The sequence below is a fragment of the Mya arenaria genome, chromosome 6, assembly GCF_026914265.1.
Source record: "Mya arenaria isolate MELC-2E11 chromosome 6, ASM2691426v1".
In the NCBI taxonomy this organism is placed as follows: domain Eukaryota; kingdom Metazoa; phylum Mollusca; class Bivalvia; order Myida; family Myidae; genus Mya; species Mya arenaria.
The window spans coordinates 40615723-40640013 of record NC_069127.1 but is presented as its reverse complement, the minus strand read 5'-3'; the positions used below and the strand labels follow the sequence as shown (position 1 = coordinate 40640013).

The 24291-nt window shown below is 35.9% G+C and overlaps 1 protein-coding gene across 5 annotated transcripts in view; it reads left to right on the top strand.

Moving 5' to 3' along the window:
• Positions 1–12049, top strand: part of LOC128238336 (deleted in malignant brain tumors 1 protein-like) — a 39896-nt gene extending 27847 nt beyond the window's left edge. For 4 of the 5 annotated variants that reach the window (XM_052954162.1, XM_052954163.1, XM_052954165.1 and 1 more), the window contains 4 exons: positions 650–826; positions 1417–1584; positions 6033–6164; positions 7636–12049. In XM_052954162.1, the coding sequence (XP_052810122.1) occupies positions 650–826; positions 1417–1584; positions 6033–6164; positions 7636–8111 (953 nt within the window). In that variant the 3' untranslated portion in view covers positions 8112–12049. Of the gene's footprint in view, positions 1–649; positions 827–1416; positions 1585–6032; positions 6165–6465; positions 6634–7635 lie in introns of those variants that run through there. The other variant, XM_052954166.1, reaches the window with a different exon arrangement.
• Positions 12050–24291: the final 12242 nt, after the last annotated feature.

Sequence of the window (24291 nt, the reverse complement as noted above, 5' to 3'; positions counted from 1 at the left end):
AGCCATTACCCTAGAATATGGGAATCCGCTTGATTAATTCCAAAGTATCGGTTCTTATGAAGGATACCTCCGAACAGTTCTGATACCAAAACTTAATATAAATCGGAAAATACTGGAAATGTATTGTTTCTTCCAAATCTAACATTTAATTTATTTACATAAAATCAATGTTTTACCCTGTAGTTAAATGGCATAATTGCACCATGACATGCTCTGAAATACTTATTGGCATGTATCTCATATGTATAGTAAGGGATGTTTACCAGCAAATACTTTTATATTTGATACACATTTCAATTAATGAACATGGAACATGAATTCTGAGATTTAGATTTTTTTAGCACGTATTAAGTAATTCCATCCTGAAATTATAGTCAACATAAGTATATAAACATTAAATAGGCTGTATATAATTTTGCTAAAAAACATAAATAGTGAAATTGAATTTGGATGCCATTTTACTTGATTGTTTTTGAAACGAAACTATACGTGTTCGTTTAAGCAAATATATAAATTAAACAAATCAATTAAAACAAATGAATAAAGTTATGTTGTCAACATGCAATCTGGTAAAGTATGTTACAGTATGAAAAGTGTTAAAACAAAGCTTCATTCGAACATTAATGTTTTTATATATTCCTTATCATAGTAACCTGCTCTGTATCGGACGTCGAGGACGCTTCCAAAGATTCGGGGGAAACGATTATTTACAACACGACTGTTTTGTATACATGTGCAGAAGGCCACATCCACACTAATGGCAGTATTGTAAGAACATGTCAAACTGACGGTCAATTGGACGGTACTTCCCCAACTTGTTCTCAGGGTATGTGGGCTCTATTCACAAATGTAATGGAAACTGGCTTGTGATAATCAATTTTCAATTTCAATAACTTTTGCATTCACAAAACACTGCTTTGAGGCTCAAATGTAAACATGAACAACCATAACTCTGAAAACATAAAGGTACAGTTTAGGCCGTGATTAATACACAAGCATGTTATTTAAATTGTTGGTTCACCTTTCTTTTAAAAAAACAACAGAAAACCCAAATCTTAACATTCCCTGTATTACATTTATTTGCTAAAACAAATCGTTCTGTTTCCTAAAAAAGTGAACCCACGCACAGTGTCCAATTTATAATAATGGACCGCTCAAGATTGCAAACGAATTTCTTTTACACCTTTTAAATTCAATAATATTATTTTTGCCGCTTAGACAGTCAATAGTTATAGTAATATTTTGAGTTAGAATTAGCTTACTGATAGTGTTGTTATTTTATTCTTTAAAATATACTCTAATTGTAAATATGCCATAATAAGATTTTTTTAAACAATATAGACTTTTAATCATGGGCTATAGGATAATTAGCTAAAATGTTTACTTTGTTTTATTCGACAATTTCTTTATATGCAGAGTGTGGCACTCTCCCAGCGGTGCCTTACAGCACGCATACGCCTCCCACAAGCAGGTTGATTGGTGCACATGTTACGTACTTGTGTGATTTTGGATATACCTCGTCGGGTGCAGATACTATTGAATGCTTGACAAGCGGGTGGACCACACGACCATTCTGTCATCCAGGTATGATGCGCATAAATAGACGATTAATTGTCATATTTGTATTCACAAAATTCCATAAAGATGAAGTTGCTAGAATAAAAATAGTCAAAGTCTTTGGTTATATCAAGCTAAAATGTTAAATTAAAATAACACGGGTGGGCTTTGTGTTCTACAGATATACACTGTATTTACTGAGATCTATTTTACTTGTTTGGCTTTTCATTTTCATTTTGAAAATAAGATAAGCAGATATCGTCCACTAGCATTACAAACAGAACTCGCCAGACTAGTGATCATCACCGGTATAACAATTAAGAAATCGAAAGTTGAGTATCGCTAGCCCACAACAGTTGCAATGATAAAAGACCGACGTCATTCCATAACGAGCAACGTGCAGTAATTAAGGTTTGCCCAAGTGCAGGAATGACTCCTACAGAAACGTTTAAATATATTGAAAAGAACTCGTATAACATCAAAAATCCAATGTGTAGTCAATGCATGTGATATGTATAATGGGGGTACGCATGTCGAGGGGTGAAAGCGAAAAGGTTATATCTTCTTCTTTATTAAATGTCACTTAGAACCTTATCGCATTCATACGTCGATGTGACACACCTGCTGCCGTGGTTGTCACCTGTACCGCTGGTAAAACGTCTTTTATACTGCATGTTGAGAATCAGAATCACTCGTAGCATTTATGTGGCATTTATTTTTTTGAATTCAAATTAAAAAAAATATTAATATGGTAAAACAATTGTTGATAAGTACTGGGATAATTGTGAAGTTAAGTGCCGGTGCATCCAACCAGTAAAACCCGCTTTTCCATCGGGCGTTCCAAGACGGAAAATCCAACATGTATTGATACTTTAACTACTGAATGCATTTATAATGTCAAAACAGTTGGAGTATTATTTCTTCATTTAATAATTTTCTTTTATCCACTTGTTCAATCATGATATTCTACCGCATAAGCTGTAAATATATCACTTTTCTAGAAGGGAAAATATCATTGATATCGTACGTTTCAAATAAACATCAATACATAAAAGTTGGAAACATCTTCAAAATGGACTATTAAAAGTTGTAACGCAACAGAGGCAGAGAAACAAGCAACACAATTTGAACAACAAAATACTCTTAATAAAAGTGTTTTGAAATAATTTCGAATAAGAATTGATGAACTCTTATTAGATAAAATAAAGACAAATAACCCAAATTCAAACTACTCCTTTACTGACTTTTGTTTTTTAATGTTTACAGAAAAAAAGGCACAACTAATAATGGAAGTACTTTAATATAAATGAAGTACTTGATTTAAAATGTATATACATGTAAGAAATCATAGTGCCAAAGTGCTTCTTACTTGGTCCTTTGCCATTTATTCTGTAAATCCATGATATAAGCCTTCGCTTGAAAAGGTTTGCATAAATGTTAAGTTCAAACTGTGTCTTTCAAAGCAAGAATCATATTTTCTGATTAAAGATTTTAAATGTACTTTGCACAATTCATATATAATGTCCGGTATGGGCAAACAAATAGCAAAGACTGATAAAAAAAAAAAAACACTACAAAAAGGAGCTGGTTAAAATGAATGCATGATTATTTTTTTTTATTACATTCTCAAATAATGAAATTAGATATAAAAAAACAACACAAGAAACGCCCATTCACTCATCATACTTTCATGCTTTGGGATGAAATATGGTGTTTAATCAGTGAAATTCCAACAGTGTCAATATCATTTTTATATTTTCAATTTTTTTTGTAGTAATTTCCCATTGGTCAAAACGAAACTCTTCACTTTAATCTAAAAAATGTTGCCAATTGATTTTTTAAAATTCCGTTTTCTTCAAACATTGTCTTGAAATTTTAAGCTAAATGTTCGAACAGTAACAAAAAAATGGTGTTATATCATCGTTCAAATATAGTTAGCACTGTTTTCCGTTGTAATACGTAATACGAACTTCCCGGAAAATGCAGACCACAATAAAAATATTATCTGATGGTTTTTCCCCACCCACGCCTCAAAATATGTCAATTTACCAGGAAATCTACATGTCAAGCGACTCAGACTGGTCTCTGACAGTGAGATGGCTGAGTATCCATGCATCATGAAACAAACTCTAAAACAAAAGAAAATGTAACATATCCAATGATTATTCGCAATTGTTTTGCTAACACGTTCGACCTTTCAAATGTCCATTCAAGAAATGGCGGCTAAGTCATTTGGTTATGTATTCCCTGTATGCCCAGTTTAATATTAAAGTGTTTTCATTATTTTTAGAACAAAGGTGCATTTACAAAACTTAATTGATTAATGTTTTTAAAATGTTTGCACTAAACCAATGAAATATAAAAAAATCAGGATAACTTTTTCTCAACAAACCGGAAATTAAACAAGAGCTGTCACAGAGACAGCGCGCTTGACTATTCCGCCGCTTTTCAGTGTAAGGATTGAAACGTTTTTTGCGAAACATGCATGGATCACTGTTAGATTAGATTGCAATGCAATACATTATGTGCTGAGATATTAACATAAATGTATTTACATGGAACATTATAACCAGAAATATTTAGTCTAATACTAAAAGGCCATTACTTGCAAAATATAGTTATCTAACTTGGTAATTCAATTACTTTTGGTGGTTGAATACCATTGTATAACGTCTCAATGCAATACATCAAGTAATTGGTGAGATATTATCCTATTTGTGCTAACATGCAAGACCTTAACCAGAATTTCTAAGTTGCAAAATAAAGGGGCAAAAATTATATAATATGACAGATAGAGTTATCTTACTTGAATAAAAAAGAAGGTTAAATGGTTGTGAGCATGTGTGTAAAGTTTCAATGCAATACATGATGTATTTGCTGAGATATTGACTAAAAAATGGTAACAAGCAAAACCTTAACCAGAATTTGTATGACTAAAGAAGGGGCCATTATTTGAAAATAATGCAAACTAGAGTTATCTTTCTTGGTTAATTAAGTAGGTTGGATGGTTGAGTACCATTGTATAAAGTCTTAATGCAATACCTCAAGTAGTTGATGAGATATTAACCTATGTGTGCTTGCACGCAAAACCTTAACCAGAATATTTAAGTCGAATAATAAAGAGCAATTATTTGCATTAAATGCAAACAGGAGTTATATAACTTAGTTTATTAAGTAGGTTAGTGTGTTGAGTACCATTGTACCAAGTCTCAATGCAAAACCTCAAGAAGTTGCTGAGATATTAACCTATGTGTGCTTGCACGCAAAACCTTAACCATAATTTATAAGTCAAATAATAAAGGTCTATTATTTGCATAAAATGCAAACTAGAGTTATCTAACTTCGTTAATTAAGTAGGTTGGTTGGTTTAGTGCCACTGTTTCAAGTCTTAATGCAATACCTCAAGTAGTTGCTGAGATATTTACCTATGTGTGCTTGCACGCAGAACCTTAACCAGAATTTCTAAGTTGAATAATAAAGGGCAATTAAATGCAAACTAGAGTTCTCTAACTAGGTTAATTATGCAGGTTGGATGGATGAGTACCACTGTATTAAGCCTCAATGCAATACCTCAAGTAGTTGCTGATATATTAACCTATGTGTGCTTGCATGCAAAACCTTAACCAAGGTGTGACGCCAACGCCGACACCGACACCGACGCCGACGCTTGGGTGGGTAGTATAGCTCTCCATATTCTTCAAAGAGTCGAGCTAAAAATGACAGCCGCGTCATCAGCTATAACTATGCGTGATGATCGCCCCACTGGTAGCGGCGTTAACAACACCCTTATCAAACAGGGGGTAATTAGAAAAAGCAATTAAAGTACTAATCAAACTCCGAAAACAGCATAAAAGAAACAGAAAATGTGTTTATTTTTGAGTAAGATCGTATTCAATTTCACTCGTGATCATGGAACAAAAAACTGTCACAAGTGGCGAAATATTTTCACGCGTGGCTTCGGAGACTTATTCATTTAGTTAATAGCACCGGTGAAACTTTTATTACTTGTATAACCTACCAAAATACCCAAAATCACGGAAATTTGCCCGTATACATAAAGGAAAATGTTCCCGTATATTCTACAAAAATCCTTAATAACTTCTTTTTAAATTCTAAAAGCATCTTGTTTATTCTTAAAAATCTATACGTGCAAAATAGACTCTAAACATTCTGGAATTCAAAACAAATCTTGACAAAACATGCTGAAAATATCATATGGTATAATATAGTTTATTTTAATTAATCTGGGTCACCATGCAGATATAAAAAGATAAGTAAACAATGAAGTACTTAATCTTAAATACATATACAAACTTTAAATGATGAATAACCAAAACTACTCTTATTAAAGACATAGACTTGTATTCGTAATTGATATGCTACATTTTTATTACAGTTGTTAACTGCCAAAATATTTCTTTAGAAATTTGCATTAAACTGGGGTTAGAAGAGTAATACTTGTAAAACTTTTTCAGATGTAGGGTATAATTGTACGGACACTTCATGCACTGACCCCAATGCTGTTTGCGATGGTGACACCCTACTGTGCTCGTGTCCTGCTGGGTACTTTGATAGTAACGGAGGCGCTCTTCGTGGAACGTGTGAATGTACGTTTAAAACTTTTTTCGTATGAAGAGGTTGGTTTCGTACAAAGAACTTGACATCAGAACACTGTAACAGTGTCGCAATTCTTACTAGTATATGCATTCGTTTTAAACGTGACTTAACTTCACTATAAACATTGACCAAAGAATGTTCGAAACCTTCCCGTTTATTCCTTCCTTAATGAGTACTAGTACTAGTATAGTATTATAATCCACTTATGTAAATCCGGTCAAATCATTTGGATTAGTACACGTAAGCAGCATAAAAGATTATGTAATGCAACAAAGGCTATTATTTTTTCAGGGGAATGTGGGAAAGGGGGAGCTCGATATGACACTGTAAAATACCAGTCATCGTCAGTAACGAAAACAGTCAATATCTTATTTTATCCAAACAATATTGTCGACATCGTTCTTGATTTAGTATATAGAAATAAGATATGAGGCATTAAGTAAAAGTACTTTTGTATTGATCGATATTTAGTTGTTCTGTAATACATATAGGTGTAAAATGTTTGTAATGCTTCGAAAAATGAACAGGTTTTTTCCATCATTTACGAAATAAAACCAAAACTAAAGGAGTAACTCGAAATATATTTATTTAGATTCTTAACCATAGTTTCCCCCCACCCCCCGTAACCCTAGGGGAGGGTCTAAACCTAACAAAACAACGGTTTGATTTATACACAAGGATTGGTAGATAGGATACATACCAAATATATTACAGGATGAGTTTAGTGTCTAAATTAATACAGAACCAATAAGACCTGAGGCGGGGCTTATCATGACCTCTGAATACAAAATTAGTTGTAGAGTTTATGTGTTTCAATAATCTATTATCAATGATATATAACCTCTACGTTGATTATTTGAACAAAACATTTTTGCTAATTTATTAAAAGTTGTCTTTTAAGAATAACAACTATGTACCGACGTGGCTAAACAAAGTGAAATAATGTTGACATCAACGTTTAACATGAATGAATCGGAACCTCCAGAATGATGAAACATTTTGCTCGGTCAGATTTTGAGTTTCGATAATCCTAAAGTTTCTGTAACGTAGAAGATGAGTTTGTTTTAGTGTGAACACTTAAAGCTATATTTCACGTAAAAGCGATTGGTTTATGACGTCAATCCGGAGTCTAGACTCAAATGTCATGTTAAAGCAAATTGGAGTTTCTTGGCTTGAAGTGCAAACAGTCAATAATAATGAAATTAGTTGAAAGAAGGTGTATCAAAAATAAAAATTACAAAAGAACGTTGCTCTGACGAACTGTTTCATGTCTCGTTTGGTTTGTAACATGCTTCGCGATCGAGTCTGATTCGTGTTAATACGAAATTCTACGTGATGAAGGACGGCAATAAATCCTCCAATCATTACCTACTCTATATATCTACGCGCTACGTTTTCATCCAATAATTTAATTAAAATATGTTTTTTCTTAAGTGACTCGTTCAATTGAAAACATTTCAGTCAAATCTACTGAAGTATCTGCAGTGTTAATAGCTGTTCCGATTGCATGTGTCGTGGTTGTGATTCTGGCTGTGACCACCGCTTGCTTCATCAAGCAACGAAGAAATCGACTGGAAGCTGACCACGGAAAAAGTAACACCAGAATCACGGAAAGAAGTGTCATAAGTCTGCAAACGCTCGTAGCAGAACATGATTATTATAATATCGGTGAAACAATAAAACCTGAGGGTAAATACAATACGGAAGCACACAATATGATGGACAATCCAGCTTATGTTTACACTGAAGACACGCCGGTAGCCTATGTTCCACAAACCAACATTGACGCGGCTATTATTGCTCAAAACGGTATCGATGGACATGACTACGAGACGCTTCAAGACCCAATCTACGAGAACACAGACACTAATGTTGAAGCATGCTACGAGAACACAGAAATTAACGGCGAATCATGTAATGTTTATGACGAGATTTGATTTAGTTCTCGTTAAATTGTAAACAATTTGTCAATAGGGACCAATGTATACAGATATATTTTGCAATGATTATTTCATTTGGTTTTCGATACTGTTAATAATCGTTATAAGTTTCCCATTGAATGGCCCTACATATTATCTGAAAGTTAAACATGCTGTATCACATATTGGTTGAATAATGGAGACTTTAAATTATGTTAAAAAGTATGTAAATGTTCGTATATAAAACTGTTTAACCCATCAAAGCTGTAACTAACATTTTATCTGCAGCTTTTACGGTTCACTTTCATGTGTTATATGTTCAGTTCGTGAGATATAAAATGCTCTGTCAAGATTTAGAGTAACTACACATCGATTAGATGTAAAGGCCTCTAGATGGCACAAACCAAAATCATCACCACATTGTTATAGAAAATGTATTTCATTTTAATGTAATAGATGATGATATTCATTTTATATTATAATGTCAATTGTATGTACATTTGAGATAACAATATATGAAAAACAATATTATTATACTTGTCAAAGTATATTTCAATTGATTGAAATACACTAATTAGAAAATGTCAGTTTTAATAGAAATCTTGTTGTCTATGTGCATAAAGCAATGGAAGTAATGGAAATATTTATCATGAATAACTAATCCTATAAGATTGGTGTGATTTTTAGCTTCGTGATTTGCTAATGCGATTTATATAGAATTTATCTTGGAATATGTTTTTATCCGATTTATATTGTTTCTTGCCTATATCTTGGAATATCTTGGAATATGGTTGTCATCAGCTCGAATTTACTCATGGGTATTTTGCATTGATTTGTTATGGTAAATAAACTCTAAAGTCCTTAATCGAGGAGAAGATACGCCCCAAAAAGGAAAAGCATTGTCATAGCATTTAATTTGAATGTTTTCTAATTTTAATAATAATGATAAATTGCGTAATTTTCGAAAGATATGTTGTTGCAATTAAATTCTATTGGGTTTATTAAAAGTATTAATAAAAATGACCTTCTAATTGATAAACCTATGCGATTTGCTTATCGAACAACTTGTGAAACACAAAGCCCAAGAGACTACTTTAGGGCTACATACAGAATGGATTGTACGTCAGTTTATAGTAACAGTGACTATTGTCAGTATATAGCTACTGTGATAATTGCGAGTTTATAGCTACGAGACTATTGCCAGTACATAAATACTGTGACTATTGCCAGTATATAGCTACTCTGCCTATTGCCAGTGTATAGCTACTGTGACTATTGCCAGTATATAGCTACTTTGACTATTGCCAGTATATAACTACTGTGACTATTGCCAGTTTATATAGCTTCTGTGATTATTGCCTGCATAAAGTTACTGTGCCTATTACCAGTTTATAGTTACTGTGGCTATTGCCAGTATAAGGTTACTGTGAATATTGCCTTGATCTAGCAATGATACTATTGCCTGTATCTCGCTACCGTGACTATTGCCAGTAATTAGCTACTGTGACTATTGTTAGTATATAGCTACTGTGATTATTACCTGTAAATAGTGACTGTGCCTATTGCCAGTACAATGTTACTGTGACTATAGCCAGTATAATGTTACTGTGACTATTGCCTTTATCTAGCTACTGTGACTATTGCCTGTATCTAGCTACTGTGACTATTGCCTGTATCTAGCTACTGTGACTATTGCCTGTATAATGTGGCTGTGCCTATTGTCAGTATATAGCTAGTGTGACTATTGCGTGTATATAGTAACTGTACCTACTGTCAATATATAGCTACTGGGACTATTGCCAGTATATAGTAACTGTGACTTTTGCCTGTATCTAGCTGCTCGCCATTACAAAGAAGAAGGCGAATTCGTGTCATCAATAGAAATAGCGATTGACTCACGAGCTTCCCTCAATTCTGCATATTATTATCGTCAAAAATTCCCACGAACATTTACTTTGTTAAAAATTGCTGCGTTATGTCTACATAAAATGACAATTAGTGTATACTCGTAAAATAAGTACCGTTTTTTATTGTTGTTTTTTGTGCTGTGACATTTAATAATTGTTCTCGTATTAGCAATTTGTTAATTTTGCTAAAACACAAACTATTTTGTGCTTATTTTGCTCAAGAAGGTAAATTCTGTAACTTCCGACTTTGTGTTACTGTAGTAGCCTCCCTTGACTTTATTTCACAAAACTGCGTTACTCATTCGAATTCATACGCGCGTGTGACAGATGGCGGTAAATTTAAATCAAAATGAAACCGAAAAAAGGAATAATTAATTAGGCAGGTGTATAATAAATGGAATATTTCGATAAAACGTTTTTCTGGTGACCTGCATTACGTCTCGTTCGGTGAGTAAACATGTATCCGTCTCGACCAGCTGTCTCGACGTACACATGTTTACACACCGAACTCGACGTGATACAGGTCACCAGAAAAGCGTCCAATCATAATATCCCCCATATATTTACTGTGACTATTGCCTGTTTCTCGATACTACGACTATCGCAATTTTTATTTTCTATTACTTTTTCCAGTATCCTGCTACAGTGACAATTACCAGTTTACTGTGACTTTTGCCAGTTTATAACTACTATGCCAATTGTCAGTAGCTTTCGATAGTATGTGACTATTGTCAGTATCTCGCTATTGTGACTATTGCAAGTATCTAGCTATTATGACTGTTGCCAGTATATCGCTTTTTAGGCCATTGCAAGTTTATTACTAGTATTTGCGGTGGTAATAGCTCTTCAGACTGCATGCGTGTTGGCGTTGATGCTGGCTGTGACCACTGCATGCTTCATCAAGCAACGAATACAACGACGAGAGGCTGACCATGGAAATACAGGGAATGAAATGTCACAAGTCTGCAAACGTTCGCAATCGCTCAAACAAATACCGATGAAATTGAATACGAGACACTACAATCCTCTCTCTACTGGAACACAGAAACTAACGGATAAAAATGTAGTGTTTACGACGAGATTTGATTTCGTTGTCCTTAAATTGTAAATCGATTGTTTATGGAGGACAATGTGCATGAATATATTTTGCTATTATAATTTCATTTTATTTTCATAATTGTTCAAAATCAAAATTCGTTTCACATTTGATTGCCCTATATTGTTATATAAATTGATTTGTTTGGCTGTGTGATTTGCTTTTGCGATTTATATTGTACTTTGACTATATTGTTGAATATATGTGTCGACATCATAAAGTGTTTACTCATGGGATTTTCGCCTTGATATTCTTATTTAGATAAACTGTGAAACCTTAAATCGAAGAAAAATTACACCCGAAAAATAAACGTAAAAGAATTTGCCATAACATTTCATTTAAAAGCGTTATAACTTTCAAAAACAAATGTGTAATTTTCAAAACTTACAACTTGTATGTGTTAAAATGTAACAAATGAGATAAACATGATAATGCATTGAAATAGAAAAAAAAAATTCGCTAACCTAAACTTTGCGCCTTAAAACTTGCAAACATTACGAAATCTTTAAAGAGCTAATCACAATTTTGATAATACCCAATAACTTACAATAATGATACTTAATTGTTTAATACCATTCCTAGTACTTTTGCAAAATAATTATGAAACATTTCTCTTAACCGTTTTATGTTCTGCTATGCCATTTCGCCATAAATACTGTTACACATTTCTGATGAGTTTGTTTCTTAAGTATTAAAATTATGCATTCCAAAATACTGAATGTTAAGATAACCGAATCTCTTTCAATAATGCTACTAAATTGTTTTAAAATAAACCATGTTTCAAATTTACACATTTTTTATTAGCTTTAAGTAACTACTACACTGTTGTTGAAATACCGTTTATCTTTATTAACTTGGTGTTTAGTAAATCGGCTTTTGATTCCTGTATTCTATCCAGGACTTTGCATTTTTTTAATAAAATGTATTGCTTTCAAGATGTACATGCTATAATAAAAAATATTGAAATAACGAATCTATAGTTGTTATATTAGCGTTCCTTTGCTAATAATAAAAATTATACAATTGGTCATTTGCCAGCAAACTGTAGCATACGAAAGCACAGCGTTAAAACTAACATAGGGAAAATAAAACTGCCTCATCTTAACCGACTATACAAAAAACACACACCTGAATGTGCCGTTATTTACCAGGCAAATGGGGTCTAGGGAGACTTTATCTTATCAGAACACGCAGAATACAACCTCCGTACATATGCCTACATTAACTTAGCAAACGGAGTTTACGCAGTCTATATATTTCCGACAACATGGACAAAAATCTCCATACACGTGCCGATATTAAGCTAACAAACAGAGTCAAAGGGGACTTCATCTTCTCCGACCACATATAATACCACCTCCCTTTATGTGCCGACATTAACTAAACAAACGAAGTGTACGGAGATTACGGGGACTACTCTTTCTCCGACCACACATAATACCACCTCTCCATATGTGTCGACATTAACTTAGCAAACAAAGTGTAGGGAGACTTCGGAGACCACGGGGACTACTTCTTATCCGACCACACATAAAACCATCTCCCTACACGTCCCGACATTAACTAAGCAAACGAAGTGTACGGATACTACGGGGACTACTTATTATCCGGCCACACATAATACCACCTCCCTACATGTGCCGACATTACCTAAGCGATCAGACTACGCGGACTACTTCTTATCCAACATTCACTAAGCAAACGAAGTGTACGGGGTCTACGGGGACTACTTCTTATCCGATCACACATATAACAGCCTCCCTACACGTCCCGAAATTAACTAAGCAAACGAAGTGTACGGACACTACGGGAACTTCTTCATATACGACTACACAATACCACTTCCCTTTATGATCCGACATTAACTAAGCAAACGGAGACTAGAGGGACTACTGCTTATCCGACATTTATTAAGCAAACGAAGTGTACAGAGTCAACGGGGACTACTTCTTATACGACGACCCCTAATACCACCTCTCTACATGTGCCGACATTAACTATGCAAACGAAATTAACGGAGACTACGGGAACGACTTCTTATCAGACGAAATAAAAAACACCTCCTTATATGTGCCGTCATTACCTAAGCAAACGATGTGTACGGAGTCTAAGGATACTACGGTGACTACTTCTTATCCGACCACACATAAAACCAACTCCCTACACGTCCCGACATTAACTAAGCAAACGAAAATTACGGAGTCTATGGGGACTACTTCTTATTCGACCACACATAATACCATCGCCCTATATGTGTCGACATTAACTAAGCAAACGAAGTGTACGGAGACTACGGGGACTACTTCTTATCCGACACTTACTACGCAAACGAAGTGTACGGAGTCTATAAGGACATCTTCTTATCCGACCACTCGTAACACCACCTCCCTTCATGTGCCGACATAAATTAAGTAAACGAAGTGTACGAATACTTCGGGGACTACTTTTAATCAGGCCACACATAATACCACCTCCCTATACGACCCGACATTACATAAGCAAACAAAATGTCAGAGACTACGTACACTACTTCTTATCCGGCCACACATAATACCACCACCCTATATGTGCAGACATTAACTAAGCAAACGAAGTGTACGTAGTCTACGGGGACTACTTCTTATCCGACCAACCATAATACCACCTCTCTACATGTGCCGACAGTATCTAACCGAACGAAGTGTAAGGAGACTAAAGCGACTTCTTCTTATACGACTACACATAAAACCACCTCCCTATATGTGCCGACATTGACTAAGCAAACGAAGTGTACGGATTCTAAGGAGACTACGGGGACTACTTCTTATCCAACCACTCATAAAACCACCGTGCCGACATAATATAAGCAAACGAAGTGTATGGAGACTACAAGGACTACTTCTTATCCGACCACACGCCTTATAAATTCTAACATATGGCCGGAGTCCTAAATGTCCCAAAGACCATTGTAGCACAACGGATATGCATTTCCGGTTAATTCAGCCGTGCTGGAAAGCTCTGTCTGGCATCCCCACGCTAGATAAGTCATTCGCATTAACGCACTACTTTTTATTTCTTTTATTATATACTTTATGGATGGATAATAATGATATTTCAAAAAGATGATTTCCATATACATTACCTTAACAAAATAAAGCTTCAAAACAAAATAAAATAATTATTATAATACTTTATATTAAAGTAAAGATCATCGCACGCGCTTTTTCTACGTCATAAATTTTTAACAAAAAAGTAATTTCAGGTATGCTTAAATAAATCAGTCGTGCGTGTCCGGTCCAAATAGAAAAAAAAACGACCCCAGAAACTCGGCAAGTCTCGTTAACTGGCAACGCAGGTGCCCTCGGGTCGGATTTTTCTATCCGTTCCGGAAACTCATGACAATTATTATTAAGCAAACTAGCTCTTCAACAGCTATAATAATATTTAGCACTACAGTGGATATGTACAGTAATAATTATCGGCGGAAATCAAGTGGGACGCCAAAAACGGCAATGATTTCAACTTTTTTTTCCAAATAATAAATCTTTGAACTGATGACGAAGGAAAGAAACGTTCGTTGGTATGTTCCAATCGGTATTTGATTTATACTAAAGGTAAACGAAAGTGTTTCTTCCTTGACTAGATCAATTATACTGGTCAACCATTTGCGACAGACCTACTTAAGTATCTGCGGTGGTGGTAGCTGTTCAAATTGCGTGTGTGTTTGTGGTGATTCTGACTGTGACAACTCCAAGTTTTCATTTAGCAGAAACAATAACATAATCGGTTGTAACACACCAACCATTTTTTCTTTCCTTCGCCATCAGTTCAATAACTTTATAATTGGAAAGTCAAAAGCAGAGCCGTTTTTGGCGTCTCACTTGATATTCGCCGATAATTATTATTGTACATATCCACTGTAGTCCTCGATAGTGTTGTAGCTGTTGAAGTGCTAATTTGCTTTATAACAATTGTCATGTATTTCCGGTCCGGATAGAAAAATCCGGCCAGAGGGCACTTGCGTTTGCAGGTAACGAGGCTAGTCGAGTAACCGGGGTCGTTTTTTTTTCTATTTGGACCGGACGCACATTATTGCTCATTTTTCAAGCATACCTTAAATTATTTTGGGGTAAAAAAGACGCAGATAAAGCGCAATGATGTTTTCTTTAATATAACGTTTCGTATACTCCGTTTGTTAAGATTGTTAAGGGTGTATTCTGTGCGGTCTGATTAGATAAAGTCTCCCTAGACCCCATTTGCTTGGTAAATATCGGTGCATTTATCGGTGGAGGTTTATTTCCCCTATGTTAGTTTTAACGTTGTGTTTTTGTATGCGACAGTTTGCTGGCTAATAACAAACTGTGTTATTGTTATTTGTAAGCAGAGCCGCTCTAACATAACAGCTATAGATTCGTTTATTAAATAGTTTTTATTAAAGCGTGTACATCTTGAAAGCAATACATTTTATAAAAAATATGCAAAGTCCTGGATACGATACCGAAAACAAAAGCAGATTTAAAAACCCCAACTGAACAATGGAAAACGGTATTAATTTGAACAATAGTGTAGAAGTAACTTAATGCTATGAAATGATTGTGTAAATTTGAACCATGGTTGATTATAAAACAATTTAGTAGCATTATTGAAAGAGATTCGATTATCTTAACATTTTAAGTCAGATGTATTTTGGAATGCATACTTTTAATACTAAAGAAACAATCTCTTCATAAATGTGGAACAGTTTATATATTAAAAAGCGAAAATGGCATAGAAGAACATAAAAACGGTCTAGAATTGCACTATTAGCAACATTAACATATATAACTTGAGAAGATATAGAAAATGGTTATGAAAATGTTTCATATTTATTTTGCAAAAGTACAAGGAATGGTTGAGTATTAAACAATTTAGTATCATTATTGTTAGTGATTGGGTTGTATTAAAATAGTGAATAGCTCTTTTAAGATCTCGTTATATTTGCAATTTTTAAGGCGCACAATTCAAGTTAATGCTAAAACATTTTTGCTATTACTCTTTTGTTACACTTTTAACACATAAAAGATGTACGCTTCGAATTTTTTTATGAAAGTATAACGCTTTCAAATGAAATGATTTTGAAACATTTAATGATGACACACATGTTCGAAAATATAATCAATGTTAATATAAATCGCATAAGCAAATCACACAGCCATAAAAAACATTTATAAAACAATGTAGGGCAATCGAATGTGAAACGAATTTTAGTTATGAACAATTATAAAAACAAAATGAAATTATAATAGCAAAATAGATTCATACACAATGTCTTCCATAAAAATTCGATTTTAAATTTAACGAAATCAAATCTCGTCGTAAACATTACATGCTTCGCCGTTAGTTTATTTGTTCTGGTACAGCGAGTGTTGTAGTGTCTCGTATTCATGTTCATTGGTATTTGTTTGAGCGATTGCGAACGTTTGCAGACTTGTGACAGTTTTGTCCCTGACATATGTGTAAGTATTTCCGTGGTCAGCCTCCCGTCGCGTTTTTCGTTGATTGACAAAGCATGCAGTGACCAGAGCCAGCATCACAGCCAACACGCATGCAGTCGGAATAGCTATTACCACCGCAAATAGGAGGTTTCGTTGAAGCGAGGTACTGGTATTAGTCACTGTAGTTATAAACTGGCAATGGTTTCAGTAGTATTAAACTGGCAATAACTTAAAATGCTATATATTGGCAACAGTCATAGTAGCTAGAAATTTCAATAGTCTCAGTAGCAAGATACTGGCAATAGTCACAGCTAATATGAACTGGTAATTGTCACAGTAGCGAGATACAGGCAATAGTCTCAGCAAATATAAACTGGTAATTGTCACAGTAGCGAGATACAGGCAAGAGTCACAGCTAATATAAACTGGTAATTGTCACAGTAGCGAGATACAGGCAATAGTCACAGTTAATAAAACTGGTAATTGTCACAGCAGCGGGATACAGGCAATAGTCTCAGTTAAAATAAACTGGTCATTGTCACAGTAGCGAGACACAGGCAATAGTCACAGCTAATATGAACTGGTAATTGTCACAGTAGCGAGATACAGGCAATAGTCACAGCTAATATGAACTGGTAATTGTCACAGTAGCGAGATACAGGCAATAGTCACAGCTAATATGAACTGGTAATTGTCACAGTAGCGAGATACAGGCAATAGTCACAGCTAATATGAACTGGTAATTGTCACAATAGCGAGATACAGGCAATAGTCACAGCTAATATAAACTGTTAATTGTCACAGTAGCGAGATACAGGCAATAGTCACAGCTAATATGAACTGGTAATTGTCACAGTAGCGAGATACAGGCAATAGTCACAGCTAATATGAACTGGTAATTGTCACAGTAGCGAGATACAGGCAAAAGTCACAGCTAATATAAACTGGTAATTGTCACAGTAGCGAGATACAGGCAATAGTCACAGCTAATATGAACTGGTAATTGTCACAGTAGCGAGATACAGGCAATAGTCACAGCTAATATGAACTTGTAATTGTCACAGTAGCGAGATACAGGCAATAGTCACAGTTAATAAAACTGGTAATTGTTACAGTAGCGAGATACAGGCAATAGTCACAGCTAATATGAACTTGTAATTGTCACAGTAGCGAGATACAGGCAAATGTCACAGCTAATATGAACTTGCAATTGTCACAGTAGCGAGATACAGGCAATAGTCACAGCTAATATAAACTGGTAATTGTCACAGTAGCGAGATACAGGCAATAGTCACAGCTAATATAAACTGGTTATTGTCACAGTAGCGAGATACAGGCAATAGTCACAGCTAAAATGAACTGGTAATGGTCACAGTAGCGAGATACAGGCAAAAGTCACAGCTAATATGAACTGGTAGTTGTCACTGTAGCGAGATACAGGCAATAGTCACAGCTAATATGAACTGGTAATTGTCACAGTAGCGAGATACAGGCAATAGTCACAGCTAATATGAACTGGTAATTGTCACAGTAGCGAGATACAGGCAATAGTCACAGTTAATAAAACTGGTAATTGTCACAGTAGCGAGATACAGGCAATAGTCACAGCTATTATGAACTGGTAATTGTCACAGTAGCGAGATACAGGCAATAGTCTCAGCTAATATAAACTGGCAATTGTCACAGTAGCGAGACACAGGCAATAGTCTCAGCTAATATCAACTGGTAATTGTCACAGTAGCGAGATACAGGCAATAGTCACAGCTAATATAGACTGGTTATTGCCTCAGTAGCGAGATACAGGCAATATTCTCAACTAATATAAACTGGTAATTGTCACAGTAGCGAGACACAGGCAATAGTCACAGCTAATATGAACTGGTAATTGTCACAGTAGCGAGATACAGGCAATAGTCACAGCTAATATAAACTGGTTATTGTCACAGTAGCGAGATACAGGCAATAGTCACAGCTAATATAAACTGGTAATTGTCACAGTAGCGAGATACAGGCAATAGTCACAGCTAATATAAACTGGTAATTGTCACAGTAGCGAGATACAGGCAATAGTCTCAGATGATATAAACTGGTAATTGTCACAGTAGCGAGATACAGGCAACTGGTAATTGTCACAGTAGCGAGATACAGGCAATAGTCCCAACTAATATGAACTGGTAATTGTCACAGTAGCGAGATACTGGCAATAGTCACAGCAAATATGAACTGGTAATTGTCACAGCAGCGAGATACAGGCAATAGTCAGAGCTAATATAAACTGGCAATTGTCACAGTAGCGAGATACAGGCAATAGTCACAGCTAATATAAACTGGTAATTGTCACATTAGCGAGATACAGGCAATAGTCTCAGCTAATATAAACTGATAATTGTCACAGCAGCGAGACACAGGCAATAGTCACAGCTAATATGAGCTGGCAATCGTCACAGTAGCTAGACACAGGCAATAGTCACAGCTAATATAAACTGGTAAGTGTCACAGTAGCGAGATACAGGCAATAGTCACAGCTAATATAAACTGGTAATTGTCACAGTAGCGAGATACTGGCAATAGTCACAGCTAATATAAACTGGTAATTTCACAGTAGCGAGATACAGGCAATAGTCTCAGCTAATATAAACTGGTAATTGTCACAGTAGCGAGATACAGGCAACTGGTAATTGTCACAGTAGCGAGATACAGGCAATAGTCACAGCTAATATGAACTGGTAATTGTCACAGTAGCGAGATACAGGCAATAGTCACAGCTAATATAAACTGGTAATTGTCACAGTAGCGAGATACAGGCAATAGTCTCAGCTAATATAAACTGGTAATTGTCACAGTAGCGAGATACAGGCAATAGTCACAGCTAATATAAACTGGTAATTGTCACAGTAGCGAGATACAGGCAATAGTCACAGCTAATATAAACTGGTAATTGTCACAGTAGGGAGATACAGGCAATAGTCTCAGCTAATATAAACTGGTAATTGTCACATTAGCGAGATACAGGCAACTGGTAATTGTCACAGTAGCGAGATACAGGCAATAGTCAAAGCTAATATGAACTGGTATTTGTCACAGTAGCGAGATACTGGCAATAGTCACAGCAAATATGAACTGGTAATTGTCACAGTAGCGAGATACAGGCAATAGTCACAGCTAATATAAACTGGCAATTGTCACAGAAGCGAGATACAGGCAATAGTCTCAGCTAATATAAACTGGTAATTGTCACAGTAGCGAGATACAGGCAATAGTCACAGCTAATATGAACTGGTAATTGTCACAGTAGCGAGATACAGGCAATAGTCTCAGCTAATATAAACTGGTAATTGTCACAGTAGCGAGATACAGGCAACTGGTAATTGTCACAGTAGCGAGATACAGGCAATAGTCTCAGCTAAAATGAACTGGTAATTGTCACAGTAGCGAGATACAGGCAATAGTCACAGCAAATATGAACTGGTAATTGTCACAGTAGCGAGATACAGGCAATAGTCACATCTTATATAAACTGGCAATTGTCACAGTAGCGAGATACAGGCAATAGTCACAGCTAATATAAACTGGTAATTGTCACAGTAGCGAGATACAGGCAATAGTCACAGCTAATATGAACTGGTAATTGTCACAGTAGCGAGATACAGGCAAAAGTCACAGCTAATATGAACTGGTTATTGTAACAGTAGCGAGATACAGGCAATAGTCTCAGCTAATATAAACTGGTAATTGTCACAGTAGTGAGATACAGGCAATAGTCACAGCTAATATGAACTGGTAATTGTCACAGTAGCGAGATACAGGCAAAAGTCACAGCTAATATGAACTGGTAATTGTCACAGTAGCGAGATACAGGCAATAGTTACAGCTAATATAAACTGGTAATTGTCACAGTAGCGAGATACAGGCAATAGTCTCAGATAATATAAACTGGTAATTGTCACTGTAGCGAGATACAGGCAAAAGTCACAGCTAATATGAACTGGTAATTGTCACAGTAGCGAGATACAGGCAAAAGTCACAGCTAATATGAACTGGTAATTGTCACAGTAGCGAGATACAGGCAATAGTCTCAGCTAATATAAACTGGTAATTGTCACAGTAGCGAGATACAGGCAATAGTCTCAGCTAATATAAACTGGCAATTGTCACAGCAGCGGTATACAGGCAATAATCACAGCTAATATGAACTGGTAATTGTCACAGTAGCGAGATACAGGCAATAGTCACAGCTAATATGAACTGGTTATTGTAACAGTAGCGAGATACAGGCAATAGTCTCAGCTAATATAAACTGGTAATTGTCACAGTAGTGAGATACAGGCAATAGTCACAGCTAATATGAACTGGTAATTGTCACAGTAGCGAGATACAGGCAAAAGTCACAGCTAATATAACCTGGTAATTGTCACAGTAGTGAGATACAGGCAATAATCACAGCTAATATGAACTGGTTATTGTAACAGTAGCGAGATACAGGCAATAATCACAGCTAATACAAACTGTAATTGTCACAGTAGTGGGATACAGGCAATAATCGCAGCTAATATAAACTTGTTATTGTCACAGCAGCGGGATACAGGCAATAATCACAGCTAATATAAACTGGTAATTGTCACAGTAGTGAGATACAGGCAATAGTCACAGCTAATATGAACTGGTTATTGTAACAGCAGCCAGATACAGGCAATAGTCACAGCTAATATAAACTGGTAATTGTCACAGTAGCGAGATACAGGCAATAGTCTCAGCTAATATGAACTGGTTATTGTAACAGCAGTGAGATACAGGCAATAGTTTCAGCTAATATAAACTGGCAATTGTCACAGTAGCGAGATACAGGCAAAAGTCACAGCTAATATAAACTGGTAATTGTCACAGTAGCGAGATACAGGCAATATAAACTGGTAATTGTCACAGTAGTGAGATACAGGCAATAGTCACAGCTAATATAAACTGGTAATTGTCAGAGTAGCGAGATACAGGCAATAGTCTCAGCTAATATAAACTGGCAATTGTCACAGCAGCGGGATACAGGAAATAATCACAGCTAATATAAACTGGCAATTGTCACAGTAGCGAGATAACCGCCAATATAAACTGGTAATTGTCACAGTAGTGGGATACAGGCAATTGTCACAGCTAATATAAACTGGTAATTGTCAGAGTAGCGAGATACAGGCAATAGTCTCAGCTAATATAAACTGGCAATTGTCACAGCAGCGGGATACAGGCAATAATCACAGCTAATATAAACTAGCAATTGTCACAGTAGCGAGATACAGGCAAAAGTCACAGCTAAGATAAACTGGTTATTGTAACAGTAGCGAGATACAGGCAATAGTCACAGCTAATATAAACTGGAAATTGTCACAGTAGCGAGATACAGGCAATAGTCACAGCTAATATGAACTGGCAATTGTCACAGTAGCGAGACACAGGCAATAGTCACAGCTAATATGAACTGGTTATTGTCACAGTAGCGAGATACAGGCAATAGTCACAGCTAATATGAACTGGTAATTGTCACAGTAGCGAGATACAGGCAATAGTCACAGCTAATATAAACTGGTTATTGTCTCAGTAGCGAGATACAGGCAATAGTCACAGCTAATATAAACTGGTTATTGTCACAGTAGCGAGATACAGGCAATAGTCACAGCTAATATAAACTGGTAATTGTCACAGTAGCGAGATACAGGCAATAGTCATAGCTAATATGAACTAGCAATTGTCACAGTAGCGAGACACAGGCAATAGTCACAGCTAATATGAACTGGTAATTGTCACAGTAGCGAGATACTGGCAATAGTCACAGCTAATATTTACTGGCAATTGTCACAGTAGCGAGACACAGGCAATAGTCACAGCTAATATGAACTGGTAATTGTCACAGTAGTGAGATACAGGCAAAAGTCACAGCTAATATGAACTGGTAATTGTCACAGTAACGAAATACAGGCAATAGTCACAGCTAATATAAACTGGTTATTGTCACAGTAACGAGATACACGCAATAGTCACAGCTAATATAAACTGGTTATTGTCACAGTAGCGAGATACAGGCAATAGTCACAGCTAATATAAACTGGTTATTGTCACAGTAGCGAGATACAGGCAATAGTCTCAGCCAATATGAACTGGTTATTGTCACAGTAGCGAGATACAGGCAATAGTCACAGCCAATATGAACTGGTAATTGTCACAGAAGCGAGATACAGACAATAGTCACAGCTAATATAAACTGGTAATTGTCACAGTAGCGAGATACAGGCAATAGTCACAGCTAATATAAACTGGTTATTGTCACAGTAGCGAGATACAGGCAATAGTCACAGCTAATATAAACTGGTGATTGTCACAATAGCGAGACACAGGCAATAGTCACAGCTAATATAAAATGGTAATTGTCACAGTAGCGAGATACAGGCAATAGTCACAGCTAATATAAACTGGTTATTGTCACAGTAGCGAGATACAGGCAATAGTCACAGCTAATATGAACTGGTTATTGTCACAGTAGCGAGATACAGGCAATAGTCACAGCTAATATGAACTGGTAATTGTCACAGTAGCGAGATACTGGCAATAGTCACAGCTAATATGAACTGGCAATTGTCACAGCAGCGAGACACAGGCAATAGTCACAGCTAATATGAACTGGTAATTGTCACAGTAGCGAGATACAGGCAATAGTCACAGCTAATATGAACTGGTAATTGTCACAGTAGCGAGATACAGGCAATAGTCACAGCTAATATGAACTGGTTATTGTCACAGTAGCGAGATACAGGCAATAGTCACAGCCAATATAAACTGGTTATTGTCACAGTAGCGAGATACAGGCAATAGTCACAGCCAATATGAACTGGTAATTGTCACAGTAGCGAGATACAGGCAATAGTCACAGCTAATATGAACTGGTAATTGTCACAGTAGCCAGATACAGGCAATAGTCACAGCTAATATGAACTGGTAATTGTCACAGTAGTCAGATACAGGCAATAGTGACAGCAAATATAAACTGGTTATTGTCACATTAGCCAGATACAGGCAATAGTCACAGCTAATATAAACTGGTTATTGTCTCAGTAGCCAGATACAGGCAATAGTCACAGCTAATATAAACTGGTTATTGTCACAGTAACGAGATACACGCAATAGTCACAGCTAATATAAACTGGTAATTGTCACAGTAGCGAGATACAGGCAATAGTCACAGCTAATATAAACTGGTAATTGTCACAGTAGCGAGATACTGGCAATAGTCATAGCTAATATGAACTAGCAAATGTCACAGTAGCGAGACACAGGCAATAGTCACAGCTAATATGAACTGGTAATTGTCACAGTAGCGAGATACTGGCAATAGTCACAGCTAATATTTACTGGCAATTGTCACAGTAGCGAGACACAGGCAATAGTCACAGCTAATATGAACTGGTAATTGTCACAGTAGCGAGATACAGGCAAAAGTCACAGCTAATATGAACTGGTAATTGTCACAGAAGCGAGATACTGGCAATAGTCACAGCTAATATGAACTGGCAATCGTCACAGTAGCGAGACACAGGCAATAGTCACAGCTAATATGAACTGGCAATTGTCACAGTAGCGAGACACAGGCAATAGTCACAGCTAATATAAACTGGTAATTATCACAGTAGCGAGATACTGGCAATAGTCACAGCTAATATAAACTGGTAATTGTCACAGTAGCGAGACACAGGCAATAGTCA